We start from the raw sequence: 26,218 nt of genomic DNA on the forward strand, positions 1-26,218 counted from the left end.
CCTGATGTTGGTGCACGTTCAGGAAGCCATGGAAACTGTAGTTCTTGTCGGATGGATTTCGTATATGATTGAATTGCAAATAGTTTAATGGAACAATAAAAAATACTTTATATAAAGTATTGTTTATTTCATGATGTAATAGCAGTAGTTAAATCTATAATATTTCAATTAAAAACCATCAATATTAATATATGTCTTTTTTAGTTATTTTATAACCTCAATTTGAAAAGTATTCTTTAACCAAACACATTAAACTATTTTTGTTCAACCTCAATTTCAACCACAGTTTTAACCAAACATATATTTTTCCAAACTAATCTAAACTAAAAGTATTTTTTATAAAAACAATTTTTTTCAAACCACAACAGCTACCACAATACCAAACACACACAAAAAAAACTGTACTGATAAGTAAGTTACAATGCCACCACTGATTTAGGATCTGCTTTAGATCTTATAAGGTGAAAGTTGAAAGCTAGCAAGAATCGTCACAGAGATGAACAGAGAAGTGAATAGAATTAGAGGGAGATACTGCAATGCAGAAGAAGAAGAAAAACATTTCTGTGTATATTCACTTATATTTTTTTACCAGCGCTGTTACATTCATTTTATATGAACCAAGATGAGAAGCTTGTTTACGTAATCTAATCAATAGTAACAGACTTTGTTAACTGTCTAACAATATTAACAAACTTTCTAACCATTGTATTCTCTATTCTCTTGACAGGTGGCAGAAGCAGAGCCTTTGATATCTTGACATTCCCCCTCAATCACAAGCGTGAAGGAACCAAGCATAAGATTGGAACAGTGACGCCGAAATAAAGGAGTGGAAAGACCTTTAGTTAGGATATTAGCAAATTGATCGGTAGAAGAGACATGTTGAACCAACAAATCACCTTTGACAACACGTTCTCAAACAAAATGATAATCAATTTGGAGATGCTTCATTCTGGAATGGAAGACTGGATTGGAAGCAAGGGAAATAGTTGAGATATTGTCATAATGAATTAACGGAGGGATATGTAAAGGAATGTGAATGTCACAGAGCAGCTGGCGAATCCAGGCAAGTTTGGCAGCAGCAATTGCTAGAGCCCGATACTCAACCTCAGTAGATGATCGAGAAACAATATGTTGTTTCTTAGAAGCCCAAGAAATAGGACTGGAGCCGAGGAAAACAATAGAGCCAGAGACAGAACGTCGATCATTGGGATCGCCAACCCAGTCAGCATCACTATAAGCTTGTCGATTAAGAAGACTAGGCTGAAAATGAAGGCCAAAATCAAGGGTACCTTTAAGATACCGCAAGATTCTTTTGACAGCCACAACATAAGAATGCATGGGATTATGCATAAATTGACAAGCTCGGTTCACAGAGAAAGCAATATCGAGCCTGGTGAACGTGAGATACTGCAATGCGCCAACTATGCTCCGATATTGTTGTGGATGAGAGTAGGGTTAGCCATCATCTTTGAGCAAATGATGATGAGGAAGACAAGAAGTATCAAATGATTTGGAATTTTGTAAATCAACTCTAGCAAGTAAGTCTGTGATATAACTTATCTAGGACACAAACAAACCAGAAGGGAGATAAGAGATTTGCAATCCCAAAAAATAATTCAACTTACCGGTATCCTTCATATCAAATTTCTGAGTCAAGGCAGCAATGACTGAAGAAAGAAGAGAATAATGACTGCTAGTAAGAATGATATCATCTAAATAGAGTAGCAATATCACAACACTAAGAGAAGAATGTTGAACAAACAAAGAGGGATCGACAAGAGATGCTTGAAACCCCAAACATGGTAAAAAAACTGGTAAAACGTTCATTCCAGGCACGAGGAGCCTGTTTAAGGCCATACAAGGACTTTCTTAGTCTGCAAACAAAGTTAGCAGGATAAAGCTTACTCATAAAACCTTGGGGTTGAGTCATATAAACCTCCTCATGAAGAATACCATGCAAAAAGGCATTGGTAACGTCAAGCTACCGTAAGGACCAGTTAAACTGAGCTGCAAGAGTAAGAATTAAACGAACCATAGTAGGTTTTATGACAGGACTGAAAGTTTCATTATAGTCAATTCCTTCCTCTTGACTGAAACCCTTAGCCACCAATCGAGCTTTATGCCTAGCTATAGAACCATCCGCATGCTTCTTGAGTCGGTAGACCCATTTACAGCCAACAAGATTCTTAGCAGGTGGGAGAGGCACCAAATCCTAAGTACCTTATGCATGAAGAGCATCAATTTCCTCCCGCATAGCAGACTGCCATTCTGGAAAGGTTGAAGCAGCCTTGAAGGAACTGGGTTCAACCTGAGAAAAAGCAACAGACTATACAGAGGTAAAGTAAGCCTTTCTTTTGGAAATACCATTCTTAAACCTGATGGTCATTGGATGAAGATTCATCGGTGAAAGAGGTAAGACCACACACAAATTCTCAGGTTGGAAGTCAGGATCAAATCTAGTGACAAAGAAGCGATTGGTTTGAATACAAAAACAGAAATACCCTTTATACTGACCAGCATACCCCAGAAAAATACAAGTGGAAGTTTTGGGCTGAAGTTTGTTAGTATTATAAGGCTTGAGTAAAGGAAAACAAGCACAACCAAAAATCCACAAATGAGTAATGACCAGTGGAGAACCATATAACAGGAAATAAGGTGATTTGAGTTGAAGAATTTGACAGGGCATTCTATTAATCAAATAAATAGAAGTAGCACAAGCACGAAACCAAAATTTTGGAGGTAAATGGGCAGTTTGTAACAGAGTGATGGCTGTTTCTAAAATATACCTATGTTTGCGCTCAGCAAGGCCATTCTGTTTCGGAGTATAGGGACAGGACATTTGATGGACAATACCCTTGGTAAAGAGGTAATGTTTGAATTTAGTACTAAGATACTCACCACCCCCATCACTTTGAAAGACTCGAAGAGTAGCAGAAAATTGAGCAACTAAAAAGGTATGAAAGTAGGCAAAAATGGAATAAACCTCTCCTTTATTGATCATCAGAAAAAACCAAGTAAATCGAGTACATTCATCAATGAAACTAACATAATATCTGAAACCTTCAACAGATACAGTGGGAGAAGAACCCCAAACATCACTATGTATGACCTCTCAAGGTTTAACAAATTTAACTGCGGGATAGGGAAAAGGAAGTTTAGCAAGTTTACCCTCTAAAAAAGTGGTACAAACGAATTTGGATGTGTTTGAAGTGAAAGAAATCTGGGATTGATTTAACAGAGTAGAGGTGACTATGTTAGAGGGATGACCAAAACGCTTGTGCCAGAGACTTGTGTTGACCTGTTTACCAAGATAGCAAACTTGATTATTTTGAAAGAGAGATTATGAAGGAAACGAAATGGAGAAAGGAATAGGATATAACCCAGCTCTACACAGTCCCTTGAGAAGGACATTTCCCATGAATTTGTCCTGAATCCAAAAACCAAAATCATCACAAATAAATCGACAGTTGTTATCTTTACACAACTTATGAACCGATAATAAGTGTTGAGATAGCTTAGGCACATGCAAAACTTGCTTTAATTGTAATGAGCATTGATGAACATCTAAAATAAAAGAACCAATATTAGAAATGGTCAAACCTGAACCTCCTGTAGTGGTAACAGTATCAGATCCTGAGAAAGGTGTAGCCAGATTGAGTTGAGCCAAATCAGAAGTCATATGTGTTGTGGTGCCATTATCAGCCAGCCATAATTGTTCAGGAGGGGAAGAAGATGGAAAATTGGCATGCATAGCACTAAGATTACTGGAGGGAGGCCTGCTTTGATAGCTGAAATTACCTCTATGATAACATTGAACGACAGAGTGCCCAAATTTTCAACAAATTTGACATTGAATGGAAGTGGCAAAAGTACTTAGCAGAGTGTGGCGTTGATAACAATTAGCAGCTACATGACCTTTTTTAGTACAAATTTGACATGTAGGAATGTCAATGCCAGAACCAAGAATGCCAGGATTAGAAGTAGGTGGAACCTAATAAGGGCGTGGACTAGATTGATAATGATTACGTCCTCTGCCATAACCCTTAAAATTAAACCCCTGATTGCCAAAGTATCCTCCAGTAGAACCATGAAAGCTACTGTGATGACCATTAAATCCTCCATTGAAACCAGAAGGAAATTAAGATGGTGGAGCAGACTTGGAGCTAGAAGGATGAGAATTAGAGTTACCTTTATCAAGAGCAAGAGCCTTGCCAGGAGATATTTGATGTTGAGCCATCACTGCAGGAACAAACAGGGAAGCAGAATAAGTTTGCTCAAGAATGGCTTCTTCAGCTAGCAATTGAGACCGAAAATCTTTAAGGGATAACACGTTGTCTCGGTCGCGAACAATACACCTAAAGGTGTTATAATTAGAAGGAAGACCATTGAGAGCCAAGATTACAATATCATCATCTTCAAAATAAACCCCTGCTACAGAAAGATGGTCTCGAGCATCTTTGATCTTTTACAGATATTGAGACACAGAATCTGAGCCCTTCTTGATGGTTTGAAGCTCACTTTTCATCTGAAAAATATGTGCCTTAGTAATTGTGGAAAATCTATTCTTCAGTTGAATCCACATGTCATGAGAGCTAACACATTCAATAACATAGGAGATTGCAGTTGATGAGAGAGTAGCAATAATCAACTGCATCAATGTCCGGTCATACATTTTCCAAACCTGATGATCATCAGTTTCAACACATTCAAGGTCAGCATCTGCATCAAACCGATTTGGACACTTTCTTGATCCATCAACAAATCCTAAAATACCATGACTCTCAAGTAGAATATGCATATGAAAATTCCAGATGAGATAATTTGTGTCATCCAGCTTGACTGTTACAGCTGTTGAAACTGTAGGAAGTAAACAGGTAATAGGAGATTGAACAATTAAAAGTTGAGAAGTAGTCACCATTTTAGAGTTCAAGAGATAGCGAGGAAGAGAATCACATACGATAGGCATAGTCCCAGATTTGAGAAGAGAGTTGAAGAAGAATTTTTCAGTTTGACAATATATCAAATAGATGATAGGTAGATCAATTATTATGAAAGAATTGGTTGATTAAGGCGATAATAATACCAGAAACAGAGAGTAGCAAGATATTAGAAGCAGAGAAATCACAGGATCACAAGATAATAACAATCCTAAGCTCTGATACCATGAAAGCTAGCAAGAATCATCACAAAGATGAACAGAGAAGTGAATAGAATTAGAGGGAGATACTGCAATGCAGAGGAAGAAGAAAAACATTTCTGCATATATTCACTTATATTTTTACCAGCATTGTTACATACATTCATTTTATATGAACCAAGATGAGAAGCTTGTTTACGTAATCTAATCAACAATAACAGACTTTGTTAACTATCTAACAATATTAACAAACTTTTTAACCATTATATTCTTTATTCTCTTGACAGGGCAGAAGCAGAGCCTTTGATATCTTGACAAAAGTAAAACACAAGGAAATGCATGCATGCACACCACTAATCTTTGATTCTGGCGAGAACAGTGATGACTACACTCTGAACCAAATAGAATTACATTCCGAGATGAAGAAATTAATAACACAGAGCAGTGCTATAAAGCTACATGTGAAACCAGAGATTAATAAGCAATGCTGAAAATTTTATCATGCATAAGACGAGAGAAGCATAGGACATATTTTTCCCACAATTGAATATGTGAATTGAGCACAGATTTCCCTGTTGCAAACTGTTCCTAATTTCTCAAATGATTAACTAGAATACGAGTTGCACTTAAAATTTTAAAGCAACATATATGCTCTTGATTTTTAGTGAATTGCTGAAACAAACATACAAGCTCGATCACACCTCTAGAACAGAGTGACAGTTCATGGTGACCTCAAAGACTGCATCAAGTCCTCCAAGCTCTCGTAACTTTTCCCTAAAGCCCCCCCCAGTCTTCCTTAATTACCATGCCAGATGTATCTGAATGAATGCAACCCATACAGTGAAATGAATAAGCAATCAGAAAAGGAGAGAGAGAGAGTGAAAAAATTTGTCACAAAACTAGATAATGGCGACCACATATCAATAATTCGAGATATGACGTGGGGCACTTTCATCGTGATTATTGTTTGTCCAATAATGTTGGATGTATTATTTCTTGTTAAGACTTTTTAGGTTGTGAAAAGTCCAAGATGTAGTATAATAAAATAAATATAACCTTTGATTTTATCATTTATATTGAGCTGAAATTTTGACATACAATTCTAAAGATTTTGTGGTTAAAATTTCAAGATCTTAAAAAAAAGACCTTTAAATAAGGATTTAAAGTTACTATGAGATGGTCTTTATTTACCTATTTGGTATTGTTTTTATTTATATTAGGAATTTTAATTTAATTAGTATTTTATTATTTAAAAATTCTAATAATAGATTGATTCTATTAGTTAGGCAAGTTTTAAATACAATTTATTTTTCTATACAAAATTTTATATCTAGAACAAATATAAATAAAAATATTTAGTTTATTTTTTGTTCGGGTATTCATATTATTATTAAGATTTTTTAAAAATATTTAGAGATTTTTTTTTATTTCGCTATTGTGTTAGGACTATAACCTTAAGGTTTGGATGTTTGTGAAAGTGGAAGCGGTTACTTTTTAAAATGTTTTTCACTTAGAAATGCATCAAAATCATATATATATTTTTTATTTTTTAAAATTAATTTTTGACATCAAAACAATGCAAAAACACCAAAAAATTAATTTGAAAAAAAATCAAAAATTTTGAAAACCTCGATCAAAATGTTGTACCAAACACCCTCTTAGTTTTATCTTATTTTTAAAAAATAATTCTTGATATTAGCAAACAAAACAATTTAATAACACAAAAAAATTAATTTTAAAAAATCAAAATCTTAAAAAACTCTCGTCTAAATGTTTGCTTTTAGTTTTATCATCGTTGCACTGCGTAAAGATGCTAAAAAGAAAATAGTTGATATAGCCACCTAAGTGCTGGTGGTGTTTCAGAGTGTAGTAGCGATTGTTTTTTAAAGTGTTTTTTACTCGGAAATGCATTAAAATAATATTTTTTTTATTTTTAAAAAATTATTTTTAACATCAGCATATCAAAATCATCTGAAAATACTGAAAAAAATATTAATCTAAATTAAATAAAAAAATAAAAAAAAATCAATCTCTTTTAAAAATACTTTTAAAATGCAGAAACAAACAGGAGCTCTCAACCTGCTACAAATAACTGCTGCAATGGCCTTTCTTTAATATTTTACTTACACCATTCTGCACAATATTTTCTTTTGTACATCCATGGAACCCTCTTTGCCTTCTACACAAATTCAAAGCCCATGCTAAAAACTACAAGGAAATGATCTCTACCTTTCTACAAGTTAAAGGCTTTTGGTACTTTCCGTCCTTCTTGGGAAGACCCATCTCAGTTCAAGAACACTTCGAGCCTCAATCCACTGATATATTTGTCGTCAGCTTCCAAAAACGAAGGAAATCTTTGGTTAATGTTCTCTAATAAGTACTAACACCTTTTCTCCTTCAACAGTGAAATTTACGTGCCTTTCACACCTTTTTACGTTCGAACATTTCATTTGTTCTTGTGCTCTAAATTCTAAATTGAGTCTGTTTTTGTGAGTTCCATTCTTCTATTTAAAAGATTAGAAAACGCAAGATTGCATCAATGCTAAATGCAATTTCAATATCTGTGTGTGTGTCAAATGCATGGTGATGTTACATGATGTGTTTGTTTTTACGTTTCAAAAATATTTTTTTAAAATTAAATTTTATTTATTTATTTTTTATTTTAAATTAATATTTTTTAGTTTTTTCGGATTATTTTAATTTACTGATATCAAAATTAACTTTTTTAAAATAAAAAAAATATTATTTTAATACATTTCTGAGTAAAAAATACTTTGAAAAGTAACTGCTACTACACTTCCAAATATACCCTTAAAAAAACAAAGTTATGGAGTTGGAGGCTCTAAATATTCCTCAAAATATCAAGTCTTAAGGGCTCGGAGCTATTATCCAGTCTTAAAATTTTTGCATTTTAAAAATATTTTTAAAAAAATGAATATTTTTTACTTTTTTTTATTTTAAACTATATTTTTTTCTTTCTGTTTTTATATTGTTTTTATGTAAAAAATAAATTTTAAAAAATATTAAAATATTTTTTAAAAACAATCACCATACAATAACAAATAAAATATTAATATGAAATAAAATCTAATTCTACCAGCAGACAGCTGATAAGAATACTAAAAAAGTGTAAATTTTGACTTAATTCAATTATTAGAATTTGGGGCAGCGTAACAGTGTCAAAGAAAATGTCAGAAAAGTAGGGCAAACAGTGCAAATACCTTGGATGATGGTGACCAAATATTTGTAATTTGAGACATCTCGTTCTTGAAAAGAAATAGTTAATAGTGCCAATAATTTTTTTTTATTAATTTGAGGTGTTCAGACCAGTTTGCATGCACCTCGACTAATACTTACGGTTCTTGAAGTTAACGAATAAATAAGCCTCCAGTGGCCATCAATATTAACAACTACAAGGCTCGAACTTGAGACCACAGGGGGGCAAACCCCTTGATCCAAAACTCTTACCACTTGACCACCTACTAGATGGTTAGTACCAATAATTAATTTGCTCTCAACTTGCTACAAATAGCTGCCATGATCACATATTCAAGAAACACTAGTTTAAGAGCTTGGGATCAAGAGGTTTGCTCCCTCTGTAGTCTCAGGTTCAAGCCCTGTGGTTGCTCATATGATGGCCACTGGAGGCTTACATGGTCGTTAACTTCAGGGCCCGTGGGATTAGTAGAGGTGCGTGTAAGCTGGCCCGGACACCCACGTTAAACTAAAAAAAAAAAAACACTAGTTTATAAACCCTGAGGGGTAGCTCAACTGGTTAGATTTTGAGTATGTTTCCTAATAATCACGAGTTTGAGTTCTTTTAGGCCAACTGGAGGCTTACATAGTTTTAAACTTCAGGACTCGTGAAATTAGTAAAGGTACATACAAATTCAGTGGTGGAGCCAGAAATTTTTAAATGAGGAGGCAAATTACTAACAAATATTTGATATTATATGCTATACATATATATGTTATATATAGAAATGAATTTGAAATACATGTGCCTCAAGTCAAGCAAAATTAATTTAAGAATACTTTTAAAATGAAAAAAACTTATGTTATAATTGTTTTCTTCGAGATTTTATATTTTAAAACTGCTTCATAATAATTTTATTTTTAATTTCATTAAAAATATATTTCTCAATATATACAACAAACTTTCATTTATCTATTTCTAAATCTTCCAAGTACTAGGAAAGTTGTTGACAACAATTTTATGCTGACATATGGTACATAACATCTAAAATCATATCTTAAAAGAATTGTCATAAATTGAAGTTGTTCTTACTGACTTGTTGTTTTGTACAAGTAGATTAAATATAAATATTAAATGTTTTTTTAAATTTATCTATTATGTCTCTAATTTTTTTAGTTGTCTTATACTTCATTTTTAATCATTAGTAAATTCATTATCATCGTTTTTCATATGAAATTCATAACAAAACTTATCAATTCATCAAAACTCATTTCAATTCATATCCATTAGCATATAATATTACCCATACACATATTAATTCAACAAACCCATAAATTATTATAAACCCTAACATTTTTAATAACTAATTTTTGGAGATGTAGACCCAGTATTTTTGGAGCTTCCATATCTAGTTGACCTATCAGGAAGAGATGAAGTTAACGTTTGGGAATGCGGTGCAAACCATGTTCCCCTAAAATTAAATTTTTTTTTGTTAAAAATTAATTTTTTGGTATATTTTGGATCGTTTTGATGCGCTGATCTCAAAAATAATTTTTAAAAAATAAAAAAACATCATTTTGATGCATTTCGGCACAAAAAATACTTTGAAAAGCAACTGTAACCACACTCCTATACAAGTAAAGTCTCTAACAGCACAAGTATAAAAAATATAACTGCTGGGCAAACCAACTCTTTTCTCAAACCCATCAGTTGCCTCATGATATATATATATATATACACACCATGCATAGAATTCATGGATAAAAGAAAGGAATTGGATCTGATTTGAGGTGGGGGGATTGCCCCCTCTTGCCTTTATGTGGCTCCGCCACTATATAAATTAGTTTGGATATTTACATTAATTAAAAAAAAAATACTGGTCTAGAAAAGCGATCTACAAGGTGATTATTTAGTTGACTAATTGAATCTGTTTTTTATAAAAAAAATATTTTAGAAGATAATTTTTAATAATTTTAGATTTTTTTATATATAAATATCAAAAATAAAATTAAAAAAATAACAAAATATTATTTTAATATAATTTTAAATAAAAAACACATTTAAAAAAACTTAATAGTATACTCTCAACCAAGGTTGTCAATTCCGTTTCGGTAGGTGTTTCGTTTTTTTAATTGGAATGGAATGTTTCAGTTTCGGAGTGTTTCGGCGTGCCGTTCCGGGGTTGTACTGTTCATATATATATATTCAACAAACATAATTCAAATTCAAGATAAATTAATTATAAATTATGCAATACAAACACAATGCCAAACAAATATAATTTCAAAATTTAAAATATTTCTAAATAGTCAAGATTAAATAGATCTTTACCTTAAAGTAATTCAACTTAAACAAAATATCAAAATATTATGAAAGTAAAATGTTTTAACATAAATATTTTAAATATAAAGTTAGGTCAATGTTATCAAGGCTAATTGAATCTAAAGCATCCCTTGGTTTGCTCAAATTTCTACAAAGTATAAACATGAAAAAAAAACATGAATATAAACCTTATATATTAGTGATAAATCTAATTTTAAAAAATTAATATCATTGTTAATGAAAATAGTAATAATAATTTTCAATATTATTATTAATATCATTGTTATTGAAAATAGTAATGAAAAAGAGCCTTTTATAATTGGGTGATTTAATTAATTAAATTGAACAAAATTCAATTTGATTCAATGGATTTTCAAGAACGGAACGAAACAAGTGGAATGAAACCGGAACGTTCCGGGTGGAATTTAGCCGAAAAATACAGAACAGACCGAGATTTAAAATAAAATGAAATTTATTCTGTTTTTTAAATTGGTATGAAATATTTCATATATTTCATACGAAACAAAACAAAACAGAATTGACAACTTGCTCTCAAGCACCCAAAATAGAGGATTCAATTGTATTGTGGGTTCCACACCATTTAAAGCTTGCAAAGAAGGATTTGAAACACAATCACACTAAAGATTTGCAATGGAATATAATATAAAATAATACCCAATGGCATCAGCGGACATGTAATCAATAATATTAAAATACAGTAAATTTTGATTTAATTCAATTATTGGATTCTAGGCAGCGTGACAATGTCAGAAAATCTTGGATGATGGTGACCAAATATATCAGTAATTTGAGACAACACGTTCCCGAAAGGTAATAGCTGATGGTGCCAAAAATTAAACCAGCTCTCAACTCGCTACAAATAGCTGCCATGGCCTTTCATTCTACCTTATATTTCTTTTTTAACTTTCATGGAATCCTCTTTGCCTTCCTCCCAAATCTTGGATTCTGATGGAAATGCTGAGAGGAAAAATGAAGCTAAAAATTACAATGAAGTGATGTCCACCCTTCCAAAAGTTAAAGGCTTGAGGGGGGATGATTATTACCTGTACCAAGGCTTTTGGTACGCTCCCTTCTTCTTGGAAAGACTCATGTCTGTTCAAGAGCACTTCCATCCTCAATCCACTGATATATTTGTCGCCAGTTTTCCAAAAACTGGCACAACTTGGCTTAAGGCCCTCACTTTTGCTATTTTCACACGATCCCGTTTAAGTGGTTCAACAACTAGTTCTTTACTTTCCAAGATGCCACATGACTGTGTTCCTTTTTTGAATTATAACCTTGCTCAAAACCCCAGTAATCGGGACTTGACAATTCCTCTGCTATCTACTCATGTTCCTTACAGTTGTTTACCTAAATCTATCATTTCTTCTTGTTGCAAGATTATTTACATTTGCAGGGACGCAAAGGATGCTTTTGTTTCTTTGTGGTACTTTCATGCCACGTTGCAAAGGTCGAAAAATGTTGAGCCTCTTCCTCTGGAAGAGGCTTTTGAGCTGTTCTGCAATGGAATTGCAAATTTTGGACCCTACTGGAACCATGTTTTAGGGTACTGGAGAGCAAGCTTGGAGTTCCCCGAGAAGATACTGTTCTTGACATATGAGGAAATGAAGAAAGACACCGCTGCTCATGTTAAGAAATTAGCTGAGTTCATGGGTTGTTCTTTCACCCTAGAGGAAGAGGAGGAAGGGGAGGTGCAAAAGATAATAGGCATGTGTAGTTTTGAGAAGTTGAGCAACTTGGAGGTGAATAAAAATGGGAAGTGCCTTCTAGACATATCAATTCCTATTCCAAATAGTATATTCTTCAGGAAAGGTGAGATAGGCGACTGGGCAAATCACTTGACACCTGAAATGGGAGCACGTCTAGATGACATAATGGAGCGGAAGCTCAAGGGTTCAGGCTTGAAGCTGCCCAGGTGACTGTGCCTGGGCCCCGTTTGCTTATTATTATTGGCTTAGTGGGTTCGTCAAAAGCTGTTATCAACATCTCGTGAAACAGCAACCGTGTATCCCAATAAATACCCTCTCTGTTCATCTCTTGTATTTCCTAGCAAGTATTCACATTTTGTGAATCATCCATGTCAATAAGCAATATTCTTTTGTGAATCTGTGTTTGTGACTTTCATTGATTTACTTGCATGGTTGTAAGAATTCAAAATGGGATTCATTTTTTCTTTTTGATTAACACAAGTGTATACATTCCATTAATCAGTTTGATATGAAATAAATTTACTCTAATATATAATATTAGAGTGTTTTCTTCACAGAAATTGCAGTGTGTTTTCTTCACAGCTATACATGTTTGAAAAGAACCCACACAACCATACATGAGGGCGGAGCAAAGACCAACAGAGAGAACCATCCATTAAGATTGTTGAATTGCCAGATCAAATGAACGTAGGCGGCACATCTGCTGAAAGCAGAGGCGGAATCAACGGGAGGCAAGCAGGGGCCCGGGCCCCTGCAAAGAAAAATTATGATGACTGATTCTGTAGGTTTTATTGTCCTTAGCAACAGTGTAAGAAGATGTAATATTTAAATAGGAGGCCTTCTAATAGTAAATATATTTGTTGTTCATTGACTTTAAAATTATCGTGGAAATGGAAAGAAAAAAATATAAAGTTATAAATAATTTTTTTAACTTAATGGATTTTACCCTTTTCTCTTGTTGCAGCCCTAATATGAAAGGTAAAATATAAAAATATAAATATAAATAGCAAACAGAAAGATTGAAGGAGAGCTCTATTAATTAATTTTTTTTATCAAACAAATCAAGGTTCGATGGAGCATTGCTAACCCTAAATTTAAAATTTATTTTTATCTTGTTTTGAGATGTTTGTTAAGAATTTGATGAGATTTTTTCATAATTCTATTATTTTTGCTTCTTTTTGTTTTTTTGCTCGGATCTGCTAGTTTTACCAAAATTTTTTTGAATTCTTGTTATAGTAATGTTTTTTTTCTAATTAATTAGATATATTTTATTGGTTTGTCTTAATTATATTTTTTTTTATGTTTTGTTTTTAGCTGAACCATCAAAATTACCAAATTTTTTTCTCACGATGAAGATGAAATTAACTTATCGCTTTGACTCAATTTGGTATTGCTCAAAACCTTTTACCTTGTGCAAAGATCATTATATATTTTTATTTTTTTATAATTCATGTATAATAAATTAAAAAATATTATATCTTGTTATATTAATTTTGGCCTCTCCTAATAAATAATCCTAGCTCCGCCCCTGGCTGAAAGGATATCGAAATGCCTTGTAATTGGTTAAAATAAAGATCAAGATCTGTAGGAGAACTCGTGTTTTCCACTCCTAAAATAAGCCCAGTTGCCGGCTTCATGGGCAACAGAGGCACATAGAGAATCTGAAAGCAGTTTAATTTGATCAGCCAGAATGATCCCCCCCCCCCCCCTCCAGGCTCAGATCACAAATCTTCTTACTTCAAACCAATCTTTTGGAACCGATATATATGTCGAGTGATGGCTTGATTTATACCGGAGATTGTGTTGGAAAATTAAAGAAGCATGGCTTAATTTGTACCTTGGATGCGCAAATTGATTACAGGAAAATATCAAAAAAAAATTTCCTTTCTTTATAACTTATGAAGAGTAAAATAAAAAAAAAGTTAATAGTAAAACAAAATAACCCCAAGTGTACATTATCAATGCAAAACTAGATTTTTCCTTATTTTATATCCCTTTCTTTTGATATACTTCTTCTTTTATGCCCCTTTCTTTTGGTATATCTCTTCTTTGTATCTTTTGGTGTTAATCACTTTGTTGAATGCCTCTGTTGATATCTTTTATAACTCACTACAGTGATTTGAACATTGAAAATGTTTCCTTTTAAAAAAAAAAAATAGAGAAGGCATTTTGATTTCATCTTCAATTTTTCTGCATGTCTTCTTCTTTCAAAGTATTGGGTTTAAAACACAATCATGCTCTACATCATGCTTTGAGTTTTCCAGGTTATTTTCAGAAAGATTTGATATATTTGACCTGAAAGAAAAAAAGGATGTACAAAGCTTTGCATTTCTGGAACGTCTTTTCATCATGCTCTACATGATTCAATCACATTGCTCACATCTACATGAGTAACCAGAAAAGCAAGTATTTCATCGGATTCTACATGATTCGATCACTTCGCTCACAGCTTTATGAGTCTCTGGTGATATCGTGTTTAATTAAATAGAATATTTATTATAAGAAACAGATTTATCAAATATAATTGAGTATATGCCTCATCATATCAAATATTTTAATTAGATGTAACTATCTAGGTGGTGGTTCAGTGGTAAAAGTTTGGGACCAAGATGTTTGTTCCCTCTGTGGTCTCAGGTTCGAGCCCTGTGGTTGCTCATATGATGGTCATTGGAGGCTTACATGGTCGTTAACTTCAGGGCCCGTGGGATTAGTCAAGGTGCACGCAAGCTGATCCGGACATCCATGTTAAACTAAAAAAATATATATATTTTAATTAGATGCGTGTGTACAAGTATTTTAATTTATGATTAAGAATTTTTTTATATCAAAAAAAAATTAAAAAGTCTGTATATTTATTTTTCCTTGTTAAAACAATTATCTGAAATAGCCAGTAATCAACTAACTATGAAAGATAAGATTGAGAATTGAGAAGTTTATTTGTCAGCAGACAGTAGCTTCAGTAGATGGAAAAAGACTCTCTAGATCACCGGATCAATTCCCACCTTCATGAACTATTTTTTATTAGTACAGAAAGCTTCATATCAGTCAAAACTCTCTCTCTCTCTCTCTCTCTCTCTAAATGGATCAGAGACTACACAAATATATATGATGACATTAGAGGTGGAGCTTCACATTAAGCTTCAGATCAATTTTCTATTTTAAAATCTCATAAGTTTGGTCCATTGATTGCCCTAGATTTTCCTGTGTTTTATATCCTTTTCTTTTGACATTTTTTTTAATCTTTTTCCAGGCCAAAATCCTAATTTAATGTTTGAAATTGAGATGATAATTATTTAACTAGAAAATATATTAAAATAATATTTTTTATTTTTAAAAATTTATTTTAATCATCACCACATTAAAACAATCTAAAATTATATAAAAAAATTAAAATAATAAGATTTAAAAATATTTTTTAAACACAAAAACAAACACAATCATCACTCATATATCATGAGATTTGCATTTAGACATTAAAATTCAAGAAGAAATTAAGTTCACCGTACTATTAATTCAGTCGATGAAGGATTAGTCCCAACTACTTTAGGCCACCATTAATTACTTTATTTAAATGTATACTTCTTTATTAATTCAGTCGATGAAGGATTAGTCCCAACTACTTTGGGCATTTTAACTCCATCTTCAATTACTTTATTTAAAGGTATCCTTCTTTCTTAGATATTGAATTTTGAAAACACAATCATGCTAAAGATTTGTCAACGAATTGTTTTTTAAAATAAAAAAATATTTTAAAAAATAATTAATACCATACTACCGAGCAAATGAAGTTATGTGGAGGGTTCCGCACCATTTAAAGGTTGTAAAGAAAGGTTTAAAACACAATGACGATAAAGATTTGCTATCGAATATAATATGAAATAATAATACCCAATTGCATCAGCGGACATGTGATCAACAATATTAAAATTCTGTAAATTTTGATTGAATTCAATTATTGGAATTCCAGGCAGCGTGGCAATGTCAGAAAATCTTGGACGATGGTGACTAAATGTTTGTAATTGGAGACGGCACGTTCGCGGAAGGTAATAGTCGATGGTGCCAAAAATTAAATCAGCTCTCAACTCGTTACAAATAGCTGCCATGGCCTTTCATTCTACATTATTTTTTCTTTTTTCACATTCATGGAATCCTCTTTGCCTTCCACCCAAATCTTGGATTCTGGTGAAAGTGCTGAGAGGAAAAATGAAGCTAAAAATTACAATGAAGTCATGTCCACCCTTCCAAAAGTAAAAGGCTTGAATGGGTGTGATTATTACCTGTACCAATGCTTTTGGTACGATCCCTCCTTCTTGGAAGGAATCATGTCTGTTCAAGAGCGCTTCAATCCTCAATCCACTGATATATTTCTCGCCAGTTTTCCAAAAACTGGCACAACTTGGCTTAAGGCCCTCACTTTTGCTATTTGTACACGATCCCGTTTAAGTGGTTCAACAACTAGTTCTTTACTTTCCAAGATGCCACATGACTGTGTTCCTTTTATGGAATATGACCTTGCTCAGAACCCAAGTAATCGGGACTTGGCAATTCCTCTGGTATCTACTCATGTTCCTTACACTTGTTTACCTAAATCTATCATTTCTTCTTGTTGCAAGATTATTTACATTTGCAGGGACGCAAAGGATGTTTTTGTTTCTTTGTGGTACTTTCTTGCCAGGCTGCAAATGTCGGAAAATGTTGAGCCTCTTCTTCTGGAAGAGGCTTTTGAGTTGTTTTGCAATGGAATTGCAAATTTTGGACCATATTGGGACCATGTTTTAGGGTATTGGAGAGCAAGCTTAGAGTTCCCTGAGAAGATATTGTTCTTGACATACGAGGAAATGAAGAAAGACACCGCTGCTCATATTAAGAAAGTAGCTGAGTTCATGGATTGTTCTTTCACCTTAGAGGAAGAGGGGGAGGGGGAGGTGCAAAAGATAATAAGCATGTGTAGTTTTGAGGAGTTGAGCACCTTAGAGGTGAATAAACATGGGCAGCGCCGTCTAGACACATCAATTACTATTCAAAATAGTATATACTTCAGGAAAGGTGAGATAGGCGACTGGGCAAATCACTTGACACCTGAAATGGGAGCACGTCTAGATGACATAATGGAGCGGAAGCTCAAGGGTTCAGGCTTGAAGCTGCCCAGGTGACTGCGCCTGGGTCCCATTTGCTTCTGATTATTGCCGAAGTGGGTTCATCAAAAGCTGTTATCAACATCTCGTGAAACAGCAACTGTGTATCCCAATAAATACCCTCTCTGTTCATCTCTTGTATTTCCTAGCAAGTATTCACATTTTGTGAATAATCCATGTGAATAAGCAATGTTCTTTTGTGAATCTGTGTTTGTAACTTTCATTGATTTCCTTGCAAGTTTGTAAGAATTAAAAATGGGATTCGTTTTTTATTTATTTATTTAACACAAGTGCATGCATTCCATTAATCAGTGATAAAAAAAAAAAAATTACTCTACTATATAATATTAGAGTGTTTTCTTCACAGAAATTGCAGTGTGTTTTCTTCCCACTGCAATACATGTTTTAAAAGAACCGAGACAACCATACATGAGGGCGGAGCAAATACCAACCGAGACAACCATCCATTAAGATTGTTGAATTGAAGATCAAATGAACATAGGCGGCACATCTGCTGAAAGGATCTCGAAATGCCTTGTAATTGGTTAAAATAAAGATCAAGATCTGTAGGAGAACTCGTGTTTTCCACTCCTAAAATAAGCCCAGTTGCCGGCTTCATGTGCAACAGAGGCACATAGAGAATCTGAAAGCAGTTTTTATGCACTATCAGCAGAATAATTTGATCAGTCAGAATGATCCCCCCCCCACTAGGCTCAGATCACAATTCTTCTTACTTCAAACAAATCTTTTGGAACCGATATGTGGAGGGATGGCTTGATTTATACCGGAGATTTTGTTGGAAAATTAAAGAAGCATGGCTTAATTTGTACCTTGGATGCGCAAATTGATTACAGGGAAAAAAATGACAGAAAGTGAGTTGCAGGGAATGAAAAAGGCATTAGTAAACTCAACAGCTTGCAGGGCATCGTTCCTTGGTTTACTCCGTTTTATTTCTTATTTTGTTTTTCCTGCCATTGTCTTATGTTTGTCTAACTCGCAGTCTGGTCTCTGCAGAGAATGAGAAAGCACAGACTCTTTAAGAGAAGATATTCTCCGGCAATGGCATCAAACAGAAAAGTCCGACGTTAACTAAATGAGTTCATGGGTCTCTTGTCTGAATATAGAAGTGCAGAAACTAAGCTTGACCAAAAACCCCCATGCTACCAACTACAACTCAACAAGCAACAAATCAAATGAATTGTGATCCGCCAGTAAACAGCGAATGGACACTGCCCCAGCAATAGATCATACAAGCTCTGACCAACCGGTCAAAGATCACGAGGACCCTACCCACTGCCCACTGACTGACAATTCATCAAATAGATTTATTGCCGTTCACCACCTTATTTAGATGTATTTTTAAATAATATCCGTGAACTCAAAAAAAAATCACTCAAATATCTCCCTAGAAAACTGACCTTGAACTCTTAACTAGGAGAAAAACAAAGAGGAAAAATAGAGCTTATAACATAGGAAACTACGCTGAAAACTGAGGTGAAAAAAAGTGTAAGAAATTCTGTAAAAATGTCCAGAAACACTTTTTATCACTTTTTACAGAGGATTTTGAAACCTAAACCAATGTAGATTTACTTTTAGTAATTATTAAAAATTAATTTTTATCATTATCAATCTTAATTATCCGTTATAAATTAAAATTAACCTTAACCCTTTTAGCTTTAAATATAATGCTTTGTTAGAATTATAAAAACCATTCAAATTGAAAAAAATTGCTTAGGCTGAAAAAAGTGTTCAGACTCTATATTCATTGACAGTACAAACTGATGGATTAGAAAGAAAAAAAATATATAGGCCAAAAAATTATAAATCCAAACCCAAGTTTAAAATATATTGATAAAAATTAATTCTTTATAGTTTACAATAAAATCAGACTTGGGACAAGCAAGCCAATTAAGCATGGGACTTCAACTCAAAGTTTACTTTACTTAGGTTTTTTTTTTTTAATCTGAGTGTATTTTAATCCAATTTTAATTCTTTATATTTTTAATATATAATTAACAATAAAAATGTTGTTTTTTTTACGTGAAATAAAGGTTTTGAATTTCACAAAGATATATTCATCAACAAAATTAAATTTTTATTTATTTATAATTTATTTTAATTATTTTAATATTTTATGTTAAAGAGATTTGGTTGGAGAATAAGTTTCAATAAAATTTAAATCCGAAAAATAAGTAGATTTTATTTTTAATTTTATTTCAAATATATTTATTTTTTATGTTTTAAAACAAATTTTATCTCATCTATGTATGTATAAATATATAATCACAATTCTCAATACAGCACTTATAGTTAGTTATCGAACGAAAGAATGTTATCTCTTTCAGTATGCCACAGATATTCAAAACACGGCGGTCACCCTTATTAGCTTGCAGTCGTCTATCGAAGTATTATCGCCAAATCCACAGAAGCAAGGCAAACCACAGTTTTCTCTAGTTATAGGACTAGACGGTACTGCGCTAGACTGCAGGTTTACAATATTTTTTCGATAAAATATTTAAATCATGAGAAAATCATGCATGATTAAAAGAGTAAAATTCAAATTAAAAATATCAATACATGACAAAATAAAATTAAAAAAAATTAAATAAAATTTTTATAAAAAAACTAGAATAAAAGAGAGGACTGAAACCGAAAAAGTTTAAACAAAAAGGACATACCTGCAATTTGAGGGGGGGAGGGAGGAGGAGAAAAAAAAAGGTTCATCAACAACGAACTGCTCGACCTTCACCTACATGTATCGCACCATGAGAAAGAGGAAGCAGTGATGCTTCCAACAACACAATAAAATGTTTATTTTTACAACTAGAGGTATTGCATGCTATACTTGAAGTGCTAGCTTTTTAAATTTTAATATTATTTATTTTTTTGTTAAAAGATTACAATGCGCAAACTAAAAAGAAAAACAATATAAAAAGATAAAGTATAACCTTGACCTAAAGCTTTTCTTTTTCTTTTTACTTCAAGGATATTTAAGTAAGTTTAGTGTACATTCAAAAGCATTTAATGAAATACCCTTCGACCAAGGTTTTTTTTTTTTTTAAAGTATAAGACACTTAACAAAATAATAAATAACAAAAATTAAAAACTTAAAAAGACAAAAAATACCCTTCGACCAAGGTTTTTTTTTTTTTACTCCAAAGCATTTAATGAATCTCGCCCCTAACGACAGCAAGTCTTTAAAAAGTGGATTTCCTAGATGAAACCTGGATAGTATCAGTGCCAGCTCGAGCTCAGAATGCGGCATCTATTGATTAACTTACCAGTTACCAACACAAGGAGACACACACAACAACTTTAAAAAGGGCATTATATAGCTAAACATTGATTATTATTTTTATTTCATTTTTAATATTATATTAATTTTAAATATATATATTTTTAATTTCTCCATTCAATAACAAGTTGAAATTCATAATTTTATTTAATTCATTTCTTATAATAATTTTTTTCCCATCATTTAATTAAATAAAATATTTATTATAAAAAATAAAATTATTAAACATAATTGAGTATATGGCTTGTATTTTTAGGTTAAATATTGTAATTAGATGTGGGTATAAGCATTTTAATTTATAATTAAAAAGAAAAACTATATCCAAAAAAGAATTTAAAAAACCTGTATATTTATTTTTCAATTATCTAACCTGCAGCAGTGAAGTGCAATTGAAATAGCTAGTAATCTAACTAAACAATTTAAGATAAGATTAAGAAATGAGAAGTTTATTTGTCAGCAGACAGTAGCTTCAGTAAATAGAAAATATAGACTGTACTGCTGCTGATCCCGGGATCAATGCCCACCTTCATGGATTATATATATTCAATGTGAGATATTAAGTCATTTAGTACATACTAGTTAGATGACTTGTTCGGTGCTGCGAGTTAATTTTTTTTGCATCAAAATATATAAAAAAACTAAAATCTAAAAGTATTAGGTCTTTTTGCAAAGCTATACCCAAGAATCTTGGGTTTGGCTGCAACGCCTGACCCAAGAGTAATATTTATAATATTAATTATAACATTAAACTTGCATGACTCAAGTTTAAATGAGTCTAGATGCAATACCATACCCAATAGTCTTGGATGTGGGTCTGGCTGCAAGGTCGTGTAATAAAAGTGTGATAATTAAATAGATTAATTAAAAATAAAAAAAACAAAGAAAAAAACAAACATGAAGAAAAAAACTAATGAAGAAAAAGAAAAAAAATTTGAATTAACTGGGTTAACCCTTCAAACCAGGTTAATCCGTCAAACCTTGGATTCGTGTCGTGAAAGTTTGATAACTAAATTAAAAAAAAATGAACATTAACAAACTAAATTAAATGAAAAAAATAATTAAAAACAAAAAAAAAAACATCAGCCTTTTCACTGTGGACTGCACTGTGCAGTCCAGAGTCAAATGCATAAAAACAACAAAAAAGCAAAAAGAAAAACTAAAGGCATCAATCGATAACTAAATAGAAAAAAATTTTAATATTGATGAACTAAATTAAATAAAAAAAAATTAAATAAAAAGAAGAAAAAACTTATAAGAAGAAAAAAACTAATGAAGAAAAAGAAAAAAAATCTAAATTAACTGGGTTAACCCGTCAAACCTGAGATCCGTGTCATGAAAGTCTGACAACTAAATAAAAAAAATTTAATATCAATAAACTAAATAAAAAAATTAATTTAAAAAAAAGGCATCAGCCTTTTCACCGTGGATTGCACTGTGCAGTCCATAGTGAAAGGCATGAAAATAAAAAAAACAAAAAAAAACTAAAGGCATCAGCCTTTTCACTGTGGACTACATAGAATATTAAAAGATGAAATCGGAAGAACAAAACTAATGAGGAAAAAGAAAAAAAAAATCTGAATCAACTAGGTTAATCCGTCAAATCAAGTTAACCCGTCAAACTTGAAAGTGTGATAACTAAATAGAAAAAAGATTTAATATTAATGAAATAAATTAAAAAAAGATTAATTAAAAAGGAAAAAAGCAAAGAGAAAAAAGACCAACAGGAAGAAAAAAACCTAATGAAGAAAAAGAAAAAAAATCTGAATTAAGTGGGTTAACTGGTCAAACCTGGGATTCGTGTCATGAAAATCTGATAATTAAACAGAAAAAATTTAATATTAAGAAACTAAATTAAAAAAAGACAAAAAAAAACTAAAGGCATCAACTTTTTCACTCTTAAAAAGGAAAAGAGAGAAAAATAAAAACAATAGCAAACGCCACGGGTTAATTTTTTTTTTCTTGCATAAAAAATATTAAAAAAGACTAAGATCTAAGAGTATTAGGTCTTTCTGCAAAGATATGCCCAAGAGCCTTTGGTTTAGTTGCAACGCTTGACCCAAGAGTAATATTTATAATAATAATAATAATAATAAACTTACATGACTCAAGTTTAAGTGAGTCTGGCTGCAAGGTCGTGTCATAAAAGTGTGATGATTAAATATATTAATTAAAAAGAAAAAAACCAACATGAAGAAAAAAACTAATGAAGAAAAAGAAAAAAATATGAATTAACTGGATTAACCCTTCAAACCAGGTTAACCCGTCAAACCTGAGATTCATGTTATGAAAGTTTGATAACTAAATAGAAAACAAAATTGACGGGTTAACCTGTCAAGCCTGGGATATGTGTCATGAAAGTCTGATAATTAAATAGAAAGAAATTTAACATTAACAAAATAAACTAAACGAAAAAAAATTAATTTAAAAGAAAAAAAGTAAAAAAAAAATTCTAGGTTAACTCATCAAACCAAATTAACCCATCAAATCCGGGATCCGTGTCATGAAAGTCTGATAACTAAATAAAAAAATAACATTAACAAACTAAATTAAACAAAAAAAATTCATAAAAGAAAAAAAACACAGAAAAAAAACAAAAAAAAACATAAAGGCATAAAAAACAAAAACAAAATTAAGTGAGAATTACTGATGTGCTTTGCCAAGCTTTGCAACAGAAATCTCAAGACATTTTAAATGCTATGCATTTGCTGACTACCATAAAGACTTTAATTTAGAAGTTAAGAGATGATGGATGGGAAACTCTTTTAGAACAAGTGACATCATTTTGTAAGCATAAAAACATTGAAGTTCCTGATATGGATGCTTGTTTTTCTAGTGTGGGACGATCTCGCTGTAAAACAAAATCAATAACAGTTGAGCATCACTATCGAGTTGATATATTTATAGCTATCATTGATCAATAGTTGCAAGAGCTAAATAATAGATTCTATGAGCAGGCGATCGAGCTTCTTAAGTTGAGCATAGCTTTAGATCCTAAAAATAACTATAAATTATTCAGTGTTGAAGATATATGCTAACTTGTTGACAAGTTCTATCCTGAAGACTTTTCTGACCAAGAAAAAACTCATTTGAGATTTCAGTTGCAGCATTATGAGCTTGATGTACCCAATCATCCAAAGTTAAAGAATATGTCATCGATTGCTGATTTATGTCAAGGACTGGTTGAAATAGAAAAATCAACAATTTATCTACTCATTGATAAGTTGATTCGACTTATTTTGACTCTTCCTGTTTCGACAGCAACTACTGCACGAGCTTTTTCAGTGATGAAGATTGTTAAAACAAGACTTCGCAATCGGATGGAGGATGATTTTCTTGCAAATTATTTGATTGTCTATATAGAAAAAGAAATTGCTGAAAGATTCACAATTGATATGATAATCGATGATTTCTACTCCATGAAAGAACGACAAGAACAATTAAAATAAATATGTAAGAATCATTCTTTATTACTTTTTATTTTATTTAAAAGTTTTATCAAACATAAATAATGTATCGCTTTAGCTAATGTTTCTTATATATTTTGTATGTTTATATTTGATAGGTACAAAAACCAACAAAATTAAAGTGATGAATACATTATGAAGATGAAATTAACTTCATAGCTTTGACTTAATTTGATATTTGCTTTAAACATCTTATCTTATACAAAAATCATAATATGTTTGTAATTACTTTTTTGAATAAAACTAAATCATGTCGTTTTTGTTTTTGTTTTTATTTTTATTTTTATGTAAAGTAAATTTTTAAATAAATTATATCTTTTATTATTTTAACCCCCATTCAAATAATCCCAGCCCCTGACCGCAATAACAATCAAAATAAAATCTAATTCTACCGGCTGCTAAGAATACTAAAATAGTGTAAATTTTGACTTAATTCAATTATTAGAATTCGGGGCAGATAACAGTGTTGAAGAAAATGTCAGAAAAGTAGGGTAAACAGTACAAATACCTTGGATGATGGTGACTAACGCCGTTTGTTTACGCGGGCGCGGGTGCGGTTGCCTTTTAATTAATAAATATCGGTAGTTGGAGACTTCTTGTTCTCGAAAAGAAATAGTTAATAGTGCCAATAATTAATCTGCTCTCAACTTGCTACAAGCTGTCATTACTCATTACCAAAATATTAAAGAAACAAATATTTCCTATTAGTAGAAAAGCGATCTAATAAAGCGATTGTTCAGTTGACGTTATTGAATTGCTTTTTTATAAAAAGTTAATTTTTAAATATTTATAGATTATTTTATATATAAATTTAAAAAAAATCTTAAAAAATTTAAAAATATATTTTAATATAATTAAAAAAAACATTTGAAAAACAATTAATAGTATAGTCTCAGGTCTCAACCACCCAAAATATACATTTGAAAAACATTTTATATACCTTGGATTAAATTGTGTTGTAGGTTCCACACCATTTAAAGCTTGTAAAGAAGGATTTAAAACACAATCACGCTAAAGATTTGCAATCCAATATAATATGAAATAAAACCCCATTGCATCACCGGACATGTGATCAATAATATTAAAATACTGTAAATTTTGATTTAATTCAATTATTAGAGCTTGAGGCAGCGTGACAATGTGAAAGAAAATGTCAGAAAATCTTGGATGATGGTGACCATATCAGTAATTTGAGACAGCAAGTTCTCGAAAGGTAATAGTTGATGGTACCAAAAATTAAACCAGCTCTCAACTCGCTACAAATAGCTGCCATGGCCTTTCGTTCTACATTATATTTCTTTTTTTACTTTCATGGAATCCTCTTTGCCTTCCACCCCAATCTTGGATTCTGGTGAAAGTGCAGAGAGGAAAAATGAAGCAAAAAATTACAATGAAGTAATGTACACCCTTCCAAAAGTTAAAGGCTTGAGGGGGAATGATTATTACCTGTACCAAGGCTTTTGGTACTCTTCCTTCTTCTTGGAAGGACTCATGTCTGTTCAAGAGCACTTCAATCCTCAATCCACTGATATATTTCTCACCAGTTCTCCAAAAACTGGCACAACTTGGCTTAAGGCCCTCGCTTTTGCTATTCTTACACGATCCCGTTTAAGTGGTTCAACAACTAGTTCTTTACTTACCAAGATGCCACATGACTGTGTTCCTTTTTTGGAATATCACCTTGCTCAAAACCCAAGTAATCGGGACTTGGCAATTCCCCTGCTATCTACTCATGTTCCTTACAGTTGTTTACCTAAATCTATCATTTCTTCTAGTTGCAAGATTATTTACATTTGCAGGGACGCAAAGGATGCTTTTGTTTCTTTGTGGTGCTTTTTTCCGCGCATCAAATGTCGAAAAATGTTGAACCTCTTCCTCTGGAAGAGGCCTTTGAGATGTTTTGCAACGGAATTTCAGTCTTGGGACCATGTTTTAGGGT

General features: G+C 32.1%; 1 protein-coding gene and 1 long non-coding RNA gene across 19 annotated transcripts in view; one reads left to right on the forward strand and one right to left on the reverse strand.

The window, feature by feature from the left end:
• The window catches only part of LOC7485446 (flavonol sulfotransferase-like), a 67,788-nt gene that overhangs the window by 12,109 nt on the left and 29,461 nt on the right, over nt 1–26,218 (forward strand). Inside the window, exons 2-3 of one of the 18 annotated variants that reach the window (XM_002317187.4) lie at nt 12,419–12,591; nt 17,512–17,810. The exons of 7 other annotated variants lie outside the window; for them this stretch is intronic. In XM_002317187.4, the coding sequence (XP_002317223.2) occupies nt 12,419–12,591; nt 17,512–17,524 (186 nt within the window). In that variant the 3' untranslated portion in view covers nt 17,525–17,810. Of the gene's footprint in view, nt 1–12,126; nt 12,782–17,310; nt 17,811–26,218 lie in introns of those variants that run through there. 10 more of the 18 variants (XM_052445653.1, XM_052445654.1, XM_052445652.1 and 7 more) reach the window with 10 other exon arrangements.
• On the reverse strand, nt 11,490–26,164 carry LOC127904052 (uncharacterized). Its single transcript, XR_008056849.1, has 3 exons — nt 26,033–26,164; nt 16,663–16,969; nt 11,490–11,719 (listed from the first exon to the last, which is right to left on the reverse strand). It is a non-coding gene; the product is annotated as an uncharacterized LOC127904052 (long non-coding RNA).

The sequence above is a fragment of the Populus trichocarpa genome, chromosome 11 (genome assembly GCF_000002775.5).
Source record: "Populus trichocarpa isolate Nisqually-1 chromosome 11, P.trichocarpa_v4.1, whole genome shotgun sequence".
NCBI classification, from domain to species: Eukaryota; Viridiplantae; Streptophyta; class Magnoliopsida; order Malpighiales; family Salicaceae; genus Populus; species Populus trichocarpa.